We start from the raw sequence: 16,695 nt of genomic DNA, 5'->3' as shown, positions 1-16,695 counted from the left end.
GTGGTTCGATCCCCATCTTTGGTTCAATTGGTCTGCACTCAGCCTTGCTATGGCTTGTAGTAAAAGGCTATCAGCCCTACTTCTATCACCACCTCACACGTCCTTGACTAGATCGATCTCGGAACCCAAGAATGATTAGTGTTACGGCTCGATTTGTTGTAAATGACCATGATTTCTTAATGGTGGATGAGTTAATTAATTACCCCGGATGCCATGGAACGCTAAAATCTGGGGTTTCAGCCGGGGTCGTGTGCCAGGGCCCAAGCCCCAGGCCCAAGGGGTCGAAATGCCGAGGATGATCGCGCTGATCATGTGCACAAGTTGTGCCCTACCTGACGAACGGATTGATTGATAAAAAACAAAGTCCATGGGTAAACGGTTCTACTTGTACGTAGTACGAGGCAGCACTGCGAAGTCTCAAGGTCAACATGCAATGCCGCAATGAACAGTCTGAAGCCAATACTATGCCCGATGCCCCAGCCTTTGCATACCTGCGTGTTAATCGATAGCTGCGACAGGACCTTCTTACTCCTCAGATGCAGTCAATAATCCCATGACCGCGACAATGACCCGGCCGTCTTGGCGTTGCTCATGTCGTGACTCGTGAGACCGGGGTGATCATGGGTTCCTCTTGATCTAGTCAATGAAGTCATGGGTTCTTCTTGATCTAGAAAGAAGGCGGGGGAGCTGCAATGAATGACCGACTGCTATTGCATTGCTAAGAAAGTGAGCGCTCCAGGGCTGACGACCGACTCAATGAACAAACGTAACTTGTATTGCGCTGCTATGGATGAGCTCATCGGCTGCACTGGAGCCGGATCTGCTTGTGTCAGGGTGCCGATGTCTCGGTGTTGGGCTGTGACATGATTCACGTCTGGCCAGCGAGCTAATTAATTACTCGGAAAGACAAAGCAATTCTCCAACTTATTACAGGTATTGCTGAATATTCCGAGGACTGATGCAGTGATGATGGCTTTTGGCTGGCTCGATGAGCATAGGAGACCCCCGCTGGAATCTGAAATCAGGGCAGCATCTCAATGCCGCTGGGCGGCTGGGTCCATGGTGGCTGGTGCATGCTTTAGGCGGGCAGTAGCTCGGAGGGGTTGGCGCCTGACCTTGACACTAGCTCAAAGGTAGAAAATCCATTGGGCGATTTTATCTCAATAAAAGAAGTGTGCGGTGGGCAAGGGGAAAAAATGCTTAGACCAGATGCACCAAGATATGGTGATGATCTCGAGGCGCACCTGTAGCATTATTATTAGTGCCATCATACCAGCCACAGGCTCTATGACAGCATGGTGGGCGTAGGTATTAGCGGCCTTCCACAGGCACAATAAAACCACGACTAGCTCATGGCCTCTAATTGCGGCTTTCGATGATGTCGATCGCTGACATACTAGACAAAGCGATAGAGCCGACCGCACCATTGTAATGTGAAATTAAAGACAACCGTGCTGGAGGACTGGTGACAAATGCCAAGGACCCTGAAAGACAAGCGCCACAGCCAGTCTCAGGGGTATGGAGTGAGCTGGCACGTCCGAGACAAGGTTTCCAAGGGTGTGCCTTTTTCTTGTGAACAGAACAAGCATGACCACCACCGCTAGACTCTAACGTTAGCTCGCTAATAATTGATTACTCGGTAGCTCTCAGAGCAGCCGCCATCTCACCGCTTCCTATAGGCCAGCGCATCACCGATCACAGCAGCGACAAGACAGCACCAAATAACTTGCACGTCCCACCGAGCGCGCGCAAAGCAACGACCGGAAGGGCGGTGGGCACCCTGTGGATCAGTCCGTCCCATTCCCAACGCCTGGTGCCCCAGTCCCTACTGGTACGGTCCTCACGTCCGCACCACCCATCATACCGTGACCCCGAACCTTTTGCTTGGCTGTCTCTAATTGCTGCGTACCTGACGTACCTTACTCTACCTTACCTGAGCTTGGACGAGTCGGGCTTGGTCCTGCCAGTCCAATTCAGTCCGGTCAGGTCAGGCACGCCCGGCTGCTCCTGCTCGTCATCCAGTCCTCCTTCCCCCTTGGTAATTAACTAAAGACTGGACACATAAAGATGCCCACCTCCACCTCCTCGTCCTCTGCTCCCTCATCTTCTCGCCCTTCTCGCCCTTCCCTGCTGCCAATTGCGACCTCCAAAGCTAGCGCTATACTCTCGGCTGATACTTCGTCGCCCGTCTCGACTGTCCCTACCGTCAGCTCCACCCCAACCGACATTGGCAAAGACATCGCAGCCGCTTCCTCATCCTGTGCCGGAGCTGGCTCGGCCCGCGACAATATCGAGATGGAGCCCATAGTCACGGGTCACAGACGCCGCAAGAGCAGTCTCATGGGTGGCACCGCCGGCCTCTCACCAGTGATAGCTGGCCGACCGCGATCCCAGAGTTTACGGACACCTCAGTTCCCCCGATCACCGGTCGCAAGCTCGAGTCTCGTCGAAGAGCCAAAGATAGCGGAAGAGGGCGACCTCGTGAACAGCCCGGCCCCGAGAAATTTCGCCAACGACTCGGACAGTTACAGCGATGACGTTCGCGACGATGAGGAAACAGGGTTGACCAGGCAGGAGAAGAGACGTCAGCAGAAGAAACGGAAGCGCAACACGCTGCTGGACCAGCGCATAGCCAAGGAAAAGGAGTCGTCAACGGCTCCGGAGGGAGCTGATCAGGGGATTGTCATGCGCATAGCCATCAATGTTGGCCTCATACTACTCTGGTACTTCTTTTCGTTGTGCATTTCCTTGGTAAGGCAGCAGCCCGGAAGGCCTCGTCGCAATCAGTCACTAACTGTCTGCAGTACAACAAGTGGATGTTCGACGAAGACAGACTCAATTTCGCATTTCCCCTATTCACAACGTCAATGCACATGGTGGTGCAGTTCTGCTTGGCCGGCGCCGTCTTGTACTTTGTGCCATCAACCCGACCGGGAAAGTCGCACTCATCGGACAGCGGGAGATCAAGGCACGAAGACGAACCGGCCAGCAATAGCGGCAATTCCATCATGAGCAAAATGTTCTACTTTACGAGGATCGGCCCATGCGGTGCCGCGACGGGACTGGACATTGGCTTGGGCAATACGTCGCTCAAGTTCATCAGCCTCACTTTCTACACCATGTGCAAGTCATCGTCGCTTGCCTTTGTCCTATGCTTTGCATTCCTCTTTCGCCTCGAGACACCCACATGGCGTCTAGTTGCCATCATCGCCGTCATGACCGTTGGGGTCGTACTCATGGTCTTTGGCGAGGTCCAGTTCCATGTCGGTGGCTTTGTACTGGTCATCTCAGCCGCCTTCTTCTCTGGCTTTCGATGGGGCCTCACCCAGATCTTGTTGCTCCGGCATCCAGCAACCTCGAATCCCTTCTCAAGCATCTTCTTGCTCACACCCGTCATGTTTCTCACATTACTCAGTCTGGCGATTCCGGTCGAAGGATTCACGCCTCTGTTTGGTGGCTTGGCGGAATTGAGCAAAGAATTCGGCGTCTTCCTGACGCCCTGTTTTCTATTGTTCCCCGGATGCATCGCGTTCCTCATGACGGCCGCTGAGTTCGCGCTTTTGCAGCGCACCTCTGTCGTCACGTTGTCCATTGCAGGCATCTTCAAAGAGGTTGTAACCATCATGGCCGCATCTGTTGTCTTCCACGAGAAGCTCACGGCGGTCAACTTTGTCGGTCTTGTTACCACCCTCATTGCCATCATGGCGTACAACTATATCAAGATTTCGAAAATGCGCGGAGAAGCCCGCACGGGGAAAGCCCCAGCCCGATATCAGCGCGCCTCGGCATCCGATCACTCCAGTGCAAGCGAATTCGAGGATGACGATACCCTTGAAGAGACGAGTGGTTTGCTGCGCCCCAACGGGGACATGGGCCACGACGCTCTCATTACAACTGACGGCGATATCCACCCTAATGTCCTGGGTATCTCCACACACGATGAGAGCAAGGAGTCTGCCATGAATCGCCATGACGACTGAGCGCACCGACAGTTTCCCAGCGTCTGTTTTGTCATATTTCCTATTTCATCTACAAGAGCCAGGGATTTATTCGGCTGCACATATTGTCATAATTGGGACTACATCACTGGGCCATATGCGGGCCAATGCAAGGGTTATTGCATTGGACGGACTATTTTTGGACATTCGCTTGTAGAATGCACAGCATCGGAGTACTTAGGGCATGGAGAAAGGATTGATTCTGCGAAGCTCAGCACAGGTCGCTGTTGGGCCGTCACGATACCCCAAAGAGTTTCATTCAGTAAAATTTGTTTTATATACTTCATCTCAGCCATCGGGCCCCAGATAGATAAGCAATGCTATTATGGATGAAGTCAACACCGCGCCGAACACCAGGCTAATGCGCACATTCACATGGATACCATTAGCCCAACAGCTTCAGCCCATTCTTCGTCTTCTGGCCGGGTTTCGTTATACCAGCACCCGCGTAAGATCCCATGTGTGCATCGTGACCGTGGTCGCTCCCATGCGTACCACCTCCACTGCCACTCTTCTTCTTGTTATTGTTGCGGTTGTTCTTGCCGCGGCCTCGATCTCTCTCCTTGACGTTGGCAACCTTGATTTCCGTATTGGCCTTTTTGATGGTGACAGGGTGACTCTGAATGTACTTTCCATTCATCTCCTTGGCAGCCGCGAAGAAATCGTCCGCGTTGCTGAAGCTGACAAAGCCATAACCCTTGGACTTGGTTGTCCTCTTATCGCGGATGACTCTTGCCTTCTGCACCGACTCCCAGCGCGAGAATGCCTTAAGCAGCGAGTCATCCGTCGTCTCGCCCGCGAGATTGCCCACAAACAGGCGCATGTGCGAAGGGTCCCACTCCAGCAGGGTATCGTCTGTCCACTTCTTGCCTCCGCCCTCGCGCGCGACCGTCTTCTTCCTTTCGGGGTTGGCGGGCGCGGCGTACTCGGGTTTCTGGCCGGGCGCGGGCGCCTGGGCGCCTTCCTTGGTGACGTAGGCGCTTTGCCATTGGGCGATTTGCGCGGCCATTTCAGGGTCGAAATCGCCGCCAGGCGCGGCAGACTGGCCGCCTATGGGGAACGGATTCTTAATCTGCGGGGCCGCATAGGAGGAGGCTGCGGTGCCATAGTCGTGGGATGAGTAGCTCGCGGGTGGTTGATTGTACGAGTACGTCGAAGTAGAAGCAGGAGCAGCGCTGCTCACGCCGGGATATGAAGGGCCATAGTGGCCACCGGCAGCAGGTGGCGCGGGCGGCGCGTAGGAAGACGACGAGGCCGGGGCGGCATAGCTCTGAGGCTGGGAGTTGTAGGACTGTGGTTGTGCGCCGTATGTTTGTGGTTGGGAGGAAAAGGCAGGCTTGAAGCCGCCCTTGTTGAAGCCTCCGCTGGATGACGAGTTCGAGGGTGGAGGTCGCGCGGGAAGGTTGGCGGTGCCTGGAGGTGGAGGGTACGCCATGATGAACAAGGCTCTTCTTGGATGGACAAGCGTGGTGGCTTGGGGACGTACCTTGAGCCCGGGGAAGAGAAATCTGCTCAAGTGACAGCGCACAGGCGAGTATTGTCCGACGCGCTTCAAAGTGGTGAAGGAATGCGCGCTGAGAGTGATGCTAGTGGTGATGGCAAGATAAGGCTGAGTTGGACTTTTCGCCCGTGGCAAGTCAACACATGGAAGTCGATCGACTTTCGAATCTCTGTCACGTGATCATCTTACTGGCGAGGTGATGTAAGAACCTTCGCGCAACATTGGGTGCATGGCATGCATTGGACTTGCCTAGCATTTTGATTTGATTGAAAGATATTCGGCCCAAATATTGTCTAGATCCTTTTCTGAACCAACTACGGATAATTAACGAGGCATGGCGTGAAGTTGCAAACTGCAGCCTTATTGAACTTTAGTCTAGGGTGCGCGGCGGAGACTCCGCCTTCAGAAACTAAGCGCTGCAACCTTGACCGCGGAAATGGGTTGGCAGCGCCTGTTCGATCCAACGGAAATGCAAAAATGCAATAGCAAACAACGGCCGTTGTACGGCTGTCGGGGTACTGACCGCGCGGGATGACCCCTCGGTGGGTTGGCCGGCGCGGTTTGCGACATCATTACCCGGATTCAAGTCCGACACGATTGACCCCAAAATCGCCACGGTGAAGCACTTCGGATGCGGATTCATCATGCGTTGCAGGCCGCAGATGCAGGACCCCTGTCGCTAATGCTAATGGCATTAGACCGGATGCTGACTGAGACTCCTGACCACGATGCGCCGGTTGGTTTGTCCCATGTGCTTGCTTGCATATTATACGGGCTTTGTTAGAGCAGCCGTATGAGGCTGCGACGTAGGTCGTCAGATGCGCAATTCTGGACAACCCGGTACTCCGTGCTGTCCAGTCCTCTCCTTGCTACTCCGTACTGAGGTAATTACCTTGGACGTGGGGGTGACCTCATGCTGTGTGAACTTGTTCTTAGGCTGGCCGCTGGCGGGAATCACAACAAATGCCTCGAATCGCTATAAACTGCGCAGTGATGATTGCGTGAAAAGTGAAAGAGCCACAATCTCCACCAGTCAACGTTGGCAGCCGACCACCCAATTCCTGGGCAGCATCCCGATGGTCCCGACTGAAGGCAATTTAGGTCGAATGGCCCGTCATGAGCTAATAAAACGTGGATATGATGAACTGACCTGCGACACTGTTCAGGGAAGCGTCAGAAGCATCAATTCATTACTCAACGCTGGCATGCCGTCGCTGGCTGGACCCAGAGGTCAAGCTGAGGCAGCGGTTCTCCTTATTACTTACGGTGCAACATACTTGTGTTAGTGTTGGTCTACTGGTGTCTGACCAGATTCATGTTGTTGAGCTTTCCACGTCCGTGCTCGAGCCAGGTATGACATAGCACTGTACAGTAGGCTTTGTAAGACGTGCAAGTACGTAGTAGTGCGGACTGGATTTGATGGGCGTCGATCGCGTGGCAGCCGTCCGTGCGAAGCTATCTTTTTTGAGCGCGACCAGAAATATTCCTGCCCCTCTTCGACAGGGCAAGTGAGGAAGCGTTTCACCAGGCAATGACTGAACAAGCAATTCCTCGCAAGGTACTGCTCGCCAGAGCCCAGTCAAGCGTAGAGATGAGGGCATTTGCAATCCAAGACTGGCCAAGATGACGATGAGGCCGCGGGGCAGCCGTTTTTTCGAGCTACAACCCCTCCAATCAATGCCAGAACTACGGTGATACCCGCTTTTCTTGGCGTGTCTCGACAGCGATTGCGGCTGTTTGGGGGTCGTGTCGAGAGCATATTGGCATGATGGTTGCTACGGTAGGCGCAGAGCGCGGACGCAGTGGATGTCTGGAGGAGTGAGAAGCCACTTTTGTACGCGATGGTCCCCTCTTCGGCTCCTTCCCCCCCTAGCCGTCTTTATTAAGTAACCTTCCATCCATTTCCTTCTTCCACTCCTCCCGACCTCATCTCCAAACTCTCCTCCTCTTCCATCATCTGCCGTTGCTTCAGCTCACACTGCTGGACATTGTACTTTTGCAACTCAACTCTTCCTCCATCACAACGCCATCATGTCCGGTCCTGTGTAAGTTCACGTCCCTGCCCCTCCATCTGATCAAGTTACCCCACCACCCCGCCCAAACTCTGCTGCCTCATAGCTCTACGCATCGATGACCTCAATTCCCGCAGTGGTGAGGCTGCCATCGCGAGCTTCGCCTGGTGTTGAGCTGTTGTGCGGCGGGCCGTCCGTCCTCCCACTCATCCCTCTATCCAGCTTGGATACGCAAGTGGCTCATGGTCTCCATACAGCGCTCGCCTCGCAAACATTGTGCTGGGCGGCGCAAAGAACGCTTCATCATCCACAAGTTCGAATCAAGTTGCTGACAATGTCCCCAGTGCTGATCTGGGCCTCATTGGCCTGGCCGTCATGTAAGTCCAGATACCCAACAAGGATATCGTGTTGCCTTCTGACGAACCGCAAACAGGGGCCAGAACCTCATCATGAACATGGCCGACCACGGCTTCACGGTTTGCGCCTTCAACCGAACCGTCTCCAAGGTCGACCGCTTCCTGGAGAACGAGGCCAAGGGCAAGTCCATTGTCGGTGCTCACACCGTCGAGGAGTTTGTCAGCAAGCTCAAGACCCCCCGCCGTGTCATGCTCCTCGTCCAGGCTGGCCAGGCCGTCGACGACTGGATCGAGAAGCTCCTGCCCCTCCTCGAGGCCGGCGATATCATCATTGACGGTGGCAACTCTCACTTCCCCGACTCCAACCGCCGCACTCAGTACCTGAACCAAAAGAAGATCCGCTTCGTCGGCTCCGGTGTCTCTGGTGGTGAGGAGGGTGCCCGCTACGGTCCCTCCATCATGCCCGGTGGCAACGAGGAGGCCTGGCCGCACATCAAGGACATCTTCCAGAGCATCTCTGCCAAGAGCGACGGTGAGGCTTGCTGTGAGTGGGTTGGCGACGAGGGTGCTGGTCACTACGTGAAGATGGTCCACAACGGTATCGAGTACGGCGACATGCAGCTCATCTGCGAGGTATGTATCTCGGATTCGGTCTAGACGGTCCCGGGCTAACATCTCTTCCCAGGCCTACGACATCATGAAGCGTGGTCTCGGCATGTCCGGCAAGGAGATTGGTGATGTTTTCGCCAAGTGGAACAAGGGCGTCCTTGACTCGTTCCTGATCGAGATCACCCGCGACATCATGTACTTCAACGACGACGATGGCACCCCTCTCGTTGAGAAGATTCTCGACCAGGCTGGTCAGAAGGGCACCGGCAAGTGGACTGCCGTCAACGCTCTCGACCTGGGCATGCCCGTCACCCTCATTGCCGAGGCCGTTCTGTCCCGCTGCTTGTCTGCCATCAAGCCCGAGCGCGTGGAAGCCTCCAAGGTTCTTGAGTTCAAGAGCCGCGAGACCAAGTTTGACGGCGACAAGGCCCAGTTCCTCGACGACCTCGAGCAGGCCCTCTACGCCTCCAAGATCATCTCGTATGCGCAGGGTTTCATGCTCATGCAGGAGGCTGCCAAGGAGTACGGCTGGAAGCTCAACAAGCCCTCCATCGCCCTTATGTGGCGTGGTGGCTGCATCATCCGCTCCGTTTTCCTCAAGGACATCACCTCTGCTTACCGCAAGCAGCCTGACCTGAAGAACCTTCTGTTCGACGACTTCTTCAACAAGGCCATCCACGATGCCCAGCCTGGCTGGCGTGCGGTTGTGGGCAAGACTGCTGCCCTCGGTATCCCGACCCCCGCCTTCTCCACTGCTCTGTCTTGGTTCGACGGTTACCGCACCGCCAACCTGCCCGCCAACCTGCTCCAGGCTCAGCGTGACTACTTCGGTGCCCACACTTTCCGCATCAAGCCCGAGAACGCCACCGAGCAGTACAAGGAGGGCACCGACATCCACGTCAACTGGACTGGCCGTGGCGGCAACGTCTCTGCCTCTACGTACCAAGCGTAAGAGAACAAAGGGGAGTGGGTGTGAAGTGCTTGCGAGCGGTGCTGCGCATCAGCTTGTGTGCTTTTGAATAATTTGCTCCATGCGAGGGCGGAGCGGACTGGATATCCATGTTGTCGAGTCGGGCAAGAGACCAAAAGATGGATTGCCACAGATAATATCTGAAGAATGACCAGCAAAAAATAGACATGTTAATCGATCACTTGGTCGCAAGATGGAGACTGATGTTGAGTTGAAGTGTAGCGTCCCAACGTTTCGAAGGCATCTCGATATTAGGGCAAACCCGTTTGTTACATGTGTATTTTCCAATCTTCAATGGGTACAATTATATAAGTAAGCATGCAGTGAAACTGATATTGGGATATTGGATTGCACAAACGTGTGAATATTGGGCCCACCTAGTTCATTCATTCTAGATCTAACTCATTGGTGAGGCAAAGTATTCTTCTTGAATACCTGGTAATAAGTTAGTACGTGGTACAGGTCACTGAAGGTGAAGCTCAGAGGCGCGTGTGATTGGTCAGCCCCCAAAGCCTCGTCGCGAACGATTTTTGGGCGAGGAACGGCCTGGCGCGCATCGCAACCAGCAACCCGCCCCGACCACATCGCCTCAGCCACTCGCGTCTGACATCCATCGCGCAGTCAATTGCAGCATCACCGCTCAAACAGAGATCCACGTTTTGTCGCAGTGCTGCACTACTTGGCGTTGGAAGTGTTACGCGGGCAGGCGGTCCTATCCATACAAGCCACATCTCACGGTCGCGATCGCAAGCTCCCTGCGCGCCCGTATCCAGCATGAGCCAACCCGATCCCAGCTTCAGCGTTCCGCAGGAACTTGTTCGTCCTTCTCAGTCTGTTCTCTAAGCATCGCATTGCTAACGTGTTCCTAGATTGGTCATGTTCACCTCGTCTCGTCACACCGGTTCCCGCGCGTCGCCAATGTCAATGTCAATGAGGTCGCCAACTGGCTGATGAATGCGCCCAGCATCGCTCGCGACAAGGCCTCCTTCTGCTGGCAGTTCCTGGAACGTCCGGCTGATGGCACGATCATCATGACATGGCAACCGCTGCAGAGGCTCAACACGGCGTTTGCATCGGATGGCTACGTCTGGGCACCCCCCGAGACCCTCTACAAACACGACCTGGGCAACGGACTGGTATGGCGGCTCCGGATACGGGTGCGTAAACTTTGCTAATTGTGAACAGATTCTCGAGATCTACTATCTAAAGTCAGGTTTTATTCCTCAGCAGGAGCAGTATGCCACGCACGCACGACGTCGATTCCGCCTCGTCCCAGCGCAAGGCCACCCCAACGCGCCGCAGCCAGACCCGAACCTGTTCATAATTCACTGGGGTCCCGCGGAACCCGCCGATCAGATGCCCGCGAATATGATTCCCGTCGATCAGCGCATCCACGCGACCATGCAGGCGCGTCAGCATCTCCTTCGACAAGGGCAGATCCGTCGCAAGGACTTCATGCTGTCGGATCGGGCCAATTGGCCAACTCTGCCGGAGCTCACCGGACGACCCATGGAGCAGCAGATGGCACCTCGAGGTGTCCCGCAACACATGGCCTACCCTCCCCAGGGCATGGCTGGTCCGCCGGCAAAGCGAGCGAGGCACGCGTCCAACCCTAGCCAGCAGGGACCTGCTCCGGGTATGCCCGGCCAGAACGTGCCAGGACCTATGGACATGGCGGCCTTTGATGATGACGAGGACACCTCCAGAGGTGACATGTTTGATCACATGACACCCCGTGAGATTTCGTACGCCCGCTACCAGCAGAATCACGAGTGGATGGAGGAGATCCTGTCTTCGCCCTACAGGATGTACCAGATTACGCCTTCGGATCTTGGACTAGGTCTCAAGGGTAGTCTGGCTTCCCTCACCGAAGGCATTTTCGCGGCCCAGGGTGCTGAGGCCTACCAGCAGACTGTTGAGGCAGACAAGGCCTATGTTGGCCGCCTGGACCCCGAAAAGGCTACCGAGTTCCGCAAACGGGTGGATGAGCACATTGCCAAAGAGAAGGCGGAGATGGAGGAAATGAAGAAGACGCATGAGGCAGACCTCGCAGCCATGAAGGGCAAGTCAATCATGAGTGTTCGGGAGAAGGAGCTGAGGTATCTCCAGGATGCCGGGTCAGAGCTCTGGATGCCCCATGAGAACGGCGAAATCAAGAACGAGGAGTTGAAGAAGACGGTGGATGAGATCATGAAGGAGATTGAGGACTCGACAGGACGCAAGATTGAGAGCCAGCCGACCGTCAAATGCGTTCAAAAGGGTGGCTATCAAGCCCCAGTGGCACCCGAACCGGCGCCTGTTGCAGCGGCGCCCTCCAACCAGATGTCACGGCAAGCATCCAATGCTGGCTCCCAAAACAGTGCTCTCATGATGGGCGAGTCGGACATTGACATGGGCAACACAGCAGCAGGCCTCCTCGATCAGATGGGCACGGGGATGTCATCACATTCCACGCCGGGAAATTTCCCGACTCCCCAGGCTCATCTGGCGGGTGCCCAGTCGAGTGCAGCCACGCCCCAAAACGTCAATGTCGGGTCTCCAGCTGTTCCGCAGCAGCAGCAGCAGTCTATGCAGCACCAGCCGCACCAGCCGCAACAGCAGCAGCAAAGCGGTGACGTGAGCATGGGCGGTACAGAGGCTCAGAAAGTGACACCCGGCCAGAACACGACAGGAGGTGACTGGGTGGTGGTTCCTAAAGACAACACGGCCACCTCAAATGCGCCCTCAGCTGCTAACGGCGGCGCTGAGCCAAAACCCCCAGTGCCAAAGGTCCCGTCGGCAGCAGGTACACCTGGGCTCACCGACACTGGCTTCGATCAGAGCGACTTTGGGTCATTGGGTGATCTTGATTCGGCTGGCGATGCACTGGCAAGCTTTGACACCGGTGACCTTGACGGGGGAGCAGGCTCCATGGGCGATGGACTCGATCTCAGCATGGACATGGAAGACTCCGCCTTTGGTGATGCTTTCCATGGAGTGGGTGGCTCGGCAGGGCAGACACCTAGTGGCCAGGATGGCATGTAAGGAAGCACCTGGTGCTTATCGTCGAGACGACAAAAGTCGGGGTAGACCTTACAAGAGGGGATTCAGGCGTCCGGTCTGTTGGATTTACTTTACGCGCAGGTAGAATGCATCTGTTGTTCACTGTACTGCCAAGGCGGTGTGTGCATGTTCCAGCTTGTCACTGCTCGATTTGTAGGAAAGTCACCTATGTAAACGATCACGCCGGACGACTCTGAATTGGTGAACAGGTGACGTTGTTAGCGACGCGCATACACCTCGTTGGAGCCCGATAGGGGACCCCGTATTAGCTAAGGATCCTCCTACACAACATACAGGTTGGTACTAGTTCATGCGTAGCGAATATTAATGATCAGAGCTCTTGTTCTTATGTTGACTCCTTGTGTTCGCGTGAGCTTTAGTAGTGTGTTGTAGTGTTTAACTCTTCCTGTGGTCCTGGATCCAAGATGATGCGAAAGGTTATTGTCTTCGGGCTCTTTGTGCGTATTGTCTCTCTATTTGTTTGACAATGAACCTAGATTGTTCGACGCTCCGAACTATTCAGCCTCGCTTGTGTTCGAATAACGAACGTCCAAGCTCGAAGATCCTTTGTGTGTGAACAAGGCAGAACAACGCCGCGAAAGGACATGAGTAGTTCATGTGCGAGCCCACACTTCACTAAAGATGCGTATATAAGTAGATAATCGGCTGTCAGTAAATTTCTTTTTGCATAACCATCCACTTCAGCCTTCCAACAAACTCAAGACATCCCCTACAGTCTCACAACACAAAAGTAACCTACCACCTCACCAAACACACACACACACACACATACGTACAAGATGCCTCACACTGTCGAAGTCGATGCCGCAACCCTGAACATTAAGGACGCCTGGGCCGTCAAAGAGCTTTGCGAGGCTGCTGATGGCTACAATGTCGCCTCGATGGGCATGGAGGATTGGATCATGACTCTTGACTATGAGCTTGGTATCAACAATGCGGCCTATCACTTTGGCCGGCTCGTGCTTGCGATCGAGAACGCGGGCTTCATGGCCACTTATGATCATAACATGAGCAATGCGATTGCAGACTACCAGACCCTTGATTTGCTGGTTACCAAATAGGGGCTGTCAGTCTGAGGCAAAGTTACAAAAGGTAGGTAAGTGAGTGAGGTTCAAGGGCACATGGAATTTGGGTTCATTTTGCTTTAGCTGCGGGCAAAGGGGAAAAGGTCGATAGGAATGGAAAACAGGGGTGAAAATGCTTCCTTTTATCTTGTGCATGTTGTTTGTTCCGAGTAGCGAATCTCTCAGGGATTCTGTTTTACACCACAACGGACCTATTCTGCATACTTCGCTGTCGTGCCTGCAGAATCTGTTCCTGCCTCACTGTAGATGCCCTTGTTTGCGTACGCTGCAGTGTACCACCCCATTTATCGTGACTACCGTTCATCGACATAGCCGGGGGCCTCTCACTCTGGGGCCGCGCTCTCGTGGATCTGCTCTCCTCGCGGCGCGATGATAGCCAGAAAATGTCATGTATGAAGCTGTGCTCCAGTTCTCGGGGGTTCCCATCAGCGGTCCAGAAACGCTCCTCACTCAGCTCTTGCGAAAGATGCCGCCTGAAGTAACGGTCCTGGGTGACCCACCATAGGCGCCACACGAGGATGATGAACAGTGTCAGGGGGATGGAGATGATCCAATACACCCAAAAGTTGCGACTGAGGATGTTTTCGGATTCGTCGCCGCCACCTACCGTTTTCTTGCCGCCTCCACTACCCCCGTCTTCCTCGTCTTTGCTTGGTGCGAGCCAGTCAAACATGGACATGCCGAATAGTGTGCCAATGAACTCTCCCGGGAGGAATATGGCCGTGATGACGGCAAGGGCCTTCATGGAAGCACTGTCACGACTAGACGCCACAGCCATGCGGGCGTTGAGAGCGTTGTCCTCTTGTGCCATTCGACTGTAGATCTGTTGAATGGATTAGCCTTCAGTCAGACAGACCATGGGGAGGAAGGACCAACAATATCGATCTGCGCTCGACACCGAGAATCAGCCATGCGCCGTTCCGTCTCCAGACTCATTGTTAGGCGTAAGAGACCCTCGAGGTATTGCCGAATCTCGTGCCAATGTAGGCCAAGCTCGTCGGCCATTCCAAGTGCAGACCTTGCTCTTGGCCGTCTCCCGCCTTCTGGGACCGACAGAAAGGGCAAAGGGGATGGGTCCCTTTCATAGGAGCCGAACTGATCTCCTCCCATGTTTAAGTCACGCGTCGGTGGCGGAGCCGTGGAACCCTCCATCCGTTCGGCCAGCTCGTCCCCAGAGATGATCAGCAACTTCACCGCTCGTTCCATCCAACGTATAGTATCCAGAAGCTTGATTGTGTCTCGCAGGACCTCGTGCGCCCGCTTCATGAGGTTTGTCATGTTCATGGGACCCCATGCTTTCACGTCATCGCCGCCATTGCCTAGCCGACGTCTAATCTTTGGGTCGCTGGCGTCGAAGCCATCTGTGCTCAATGTACTGCTGACCTCTTGTTCCAGAGCAACGACATCAAGCGAGTTTTCCTGCACCGCTTCTTCGCAACGCATGAACTGTACCTGAAGGAGGATCACTGGCATGACGAGTGGATGGGCCCATTGATCGCGGCATGATTCCAGCCTGTGATCGTACTCGTCCATATCGTCAAGACGGTGCCGCCTTGGCTCCCAGGTTTGCCTGATTAAAATGGTGGCTGATCGCGTAAGAACGTTATATGTCATGGACAAAAAGTCGCACGGCGTCTTGGCCGACTCTGAGAATGACAAGATCAAGCCTGTAGTATGTGAGTCCTAAAGGAAAGCATCGGCAGTGAGCTGATGAAGACTCACTGAGCATGGTTCGGTCCCTCGACCAGAATCTAGACTCGGTTGCCACGCGAGTAGAGTACTGCAGCGTTGCGGGATGCAGATCAAGGTCAGCCAAGTCAGTCTCGGAGAGACTGAGCATATCTGGGGCACCTTCTATAGGTGAAGTTCTCCGGAAACATATTCTGGGGACAATACATCAGACCTTGATCGCTCAATGCTCGATAAAAAACTCACACTCTACGGACTCGGCCATGTAAGTCTTCCATGCCTTCCTCATGCGGCTCAGGAATACGAAACTCGCCCTGCAAAGCGTCAGCCGGACTCTTTGGCACATTGGAGAGCCTAACATACATTTCTGTCCACCATAAACCCATTTCTGAAAGCCAGGTCGAGCATATGCGCTCCTGATGAATCATTGTGGCTGAAACGATGTGTGATATGTGCATCGCTGTGACTTTCCTTTGTAGGCTCTCCGTCCGGCGTAGGTGTGGCAGGCCGCCTGCTATACACCACATACTCGTCGTACTCGACTCTTGTGTATGCATCATCGCCTCTCAGTAGCACTTGCGCAGAGGTGGCTTGTTGGTCGTAGGTGAACAGGTCCGAACCGTGGTGAACGAACAGTGTCATCTTGGCCGGGTAGTGGGGGCCGGAGTAGAACACGCCTTAACATTTGTGTTCAGACGGTCGGAAGGGGTCTGACAAGATCAACGAATACGCATGCCTGCGACACGGTAGTCCAGGGGCGCGGACTGTGGACATATATACAGACACAGATCTACGATGGGAATTCGGCAGAGTAGAAGAGTCGGAGTCAACGCTCGTTCACGGGATGTAATTTCAGCCTCACTCCCACATTGACCACCACGGACAGGGATGCATGTTGCTGTGGAGCACCGTGTGTGGGCGGCTTTGCTGTGATCCTTGTTGCTGCGGCGCATTGCATGTCGCCCAGAGTTGCTCAGCCTGTTCACGTGATGAAAGCAGGCGATTGAGGCAGGGGGATGCCGTGAGACGCGTGCGGCGCAGCAGAATGGAGCTTTGATGTTCGACCGCCTGTCATAGTGAGGAAGGTTGGGTGTTCGGGAGATGGATGATGTGAGTAGAATAAACCTACCTGGTAGACAAGGAGTGCGTGATAGATCGGGTTGTTGGATTAAGCTTATCGCTATCAGGGGCCTTATCAAGCATCAGATAACCAGCCCCTGATTGTTTACTTTCTTCCCCCCCTCCTCGACTACGGCGAAGAGTTTGTCCTTGTCAGGGGCATATCATATTGAGTCTATTGACATAACGAAGCATGGAAACACAAGCTCAGAGCGCTTGGCTCCAAGGCAGTGCTGTTATTGAAGTCGAGGACATGTCTTATTCAGCACATCAATATCATAGACTACCGAGGA

General features: G+C 54.5%; 5 protein-coding genes across 5 annotated transcripts; 3 read left to right on the top strand and 2 right to left on the bottom strand.

The window, feature by feature from the left end:
- Window positions 1-1,747: 1,747 nt before the first annotated feature.
- Window positions 1,748-4,182, top strand: F5Z01DRAFT_448531 (solute carrier family 35 member C2). The gene is made up of 2 exons (XM_046259822.1): window positions 1,748-2,751; window positions 2,805-4,182. The coding sequence occupies exons 1-2, from the start codon at window positions 2,068-2,070 to the stop codon at window positions 3,978-3,980; spliced, it is 1,860 nt and encodes a 619-aa protein (XP_046120972.1). The 5' UTR covers window positions 1,748-2,067; the 3' UTR covers window positions 3,981-4,182.
- F5Z01DRAFT_448532 (uncharacterized protein) lies at window positions 4,183-5,813 on the bottom strand. Its single transcript, XM_046259823.1, has one exon. It carries the CDS (start codon window positions 5,431-5,433, stop codon window positions 4,384-4,386), a length of 1,050 nt encoding a protein of 349 aa, XP_046120971.1. The 5' UTR covers window positions 5,434-5,813; the 3' UTR covers window positions 4,183-4,383.
- A 1,717-nt stretch (window positions 5,814-7,530) lies between these two features.
- On the top strand, window positions 7,531-9,732 carry F5Z01DRAFT_696436 (6-phosphogluconate dehydrogenase; the record flags this gene model as incomplete). Its single annotated transcript, XM_046266286.1, has 4 exons — window positions 7,531-7,544; window positions 7,769-7,888; window positions 7,945-8,500; window positions 8,553-9,732. The coding sequence occupies 4 exons, from the start codon at window positions 7,531-7,533 to the stop codon at window positions 9,426-9,428; spliced, it is 1,566 nt and encodes a 521-aa protein (XP_046120970.1). The 3' UTR covers window positions 9,429-9,732.
- A 394-nt stretch (window positions 9,733-10,126) lies between these two features.
- F5Z01DRAFT_448548 (uncharacterized protein) lies at window positions 10,127-12,762 on the top strand. Its single transcript, XM_046259824.1, has 3 exons — window positions 10,127-10,262; window positions 10,316-10,582; window positions 10,632-12,762. Exons 1-3 carry the CDS (start codon window positions 10,221-10,223, stop codon window positions 12,468-12,470), a joined length of 2,148 nt encoding a protein of 715 aa, XP_046120969.1. The 5' UTR covers window positions 10,127-10,220; the 3' UTR covers window positions 12,471-12,762.
- Window positions 12,763-13,638: 876 nt separating this feature from the next.
- Window positions 13,639-16,404, bottom strand: F5Z01DRAFT_448480 (uncharacterized protein). The gene is made up of 5 exons (XM_046259821.1): window positions 15,647-16,404; window positions 15,530-15,597; window positions 15,317-15,477; window positions 14,471-15,261; window positions 13,639-14,417 (listed from the first exon to the last, which is right to left on the bottom strand). Exons 1-5 carry the CDS (start codon window positions 15,923-15,925, stop codon window positions 13,770-13,772), a joined length of 1,947 nt encoding a protein of 648 aa, XP_046120968.1. The 5' UTR covers window positions 15,926-16,404; the 3' UTR covers window positions 13,639-13,769.
- Between the last annotated feature and the right edge of the window lie 291 nt (window positions 16,405-16,695).

Source organism: Emericellopsis atlantica (assembly GCF_019669845.1).
Source record: "Emericellopsis atlantica unplaced genomic scaffold F5Z01scaffold_5, whole genome shotgun sequence".
Classification (NCBI taxonomy): Eukaryota; Fungi; Ascomycota; class Sordariomycetes; order Hypocreales; family Bionectriaceae; genus Emericellopsis; species Emericellopsis atlantica.
This window is presented reverse-complemented; position numbering and strand designations above follow the sequence as displayed.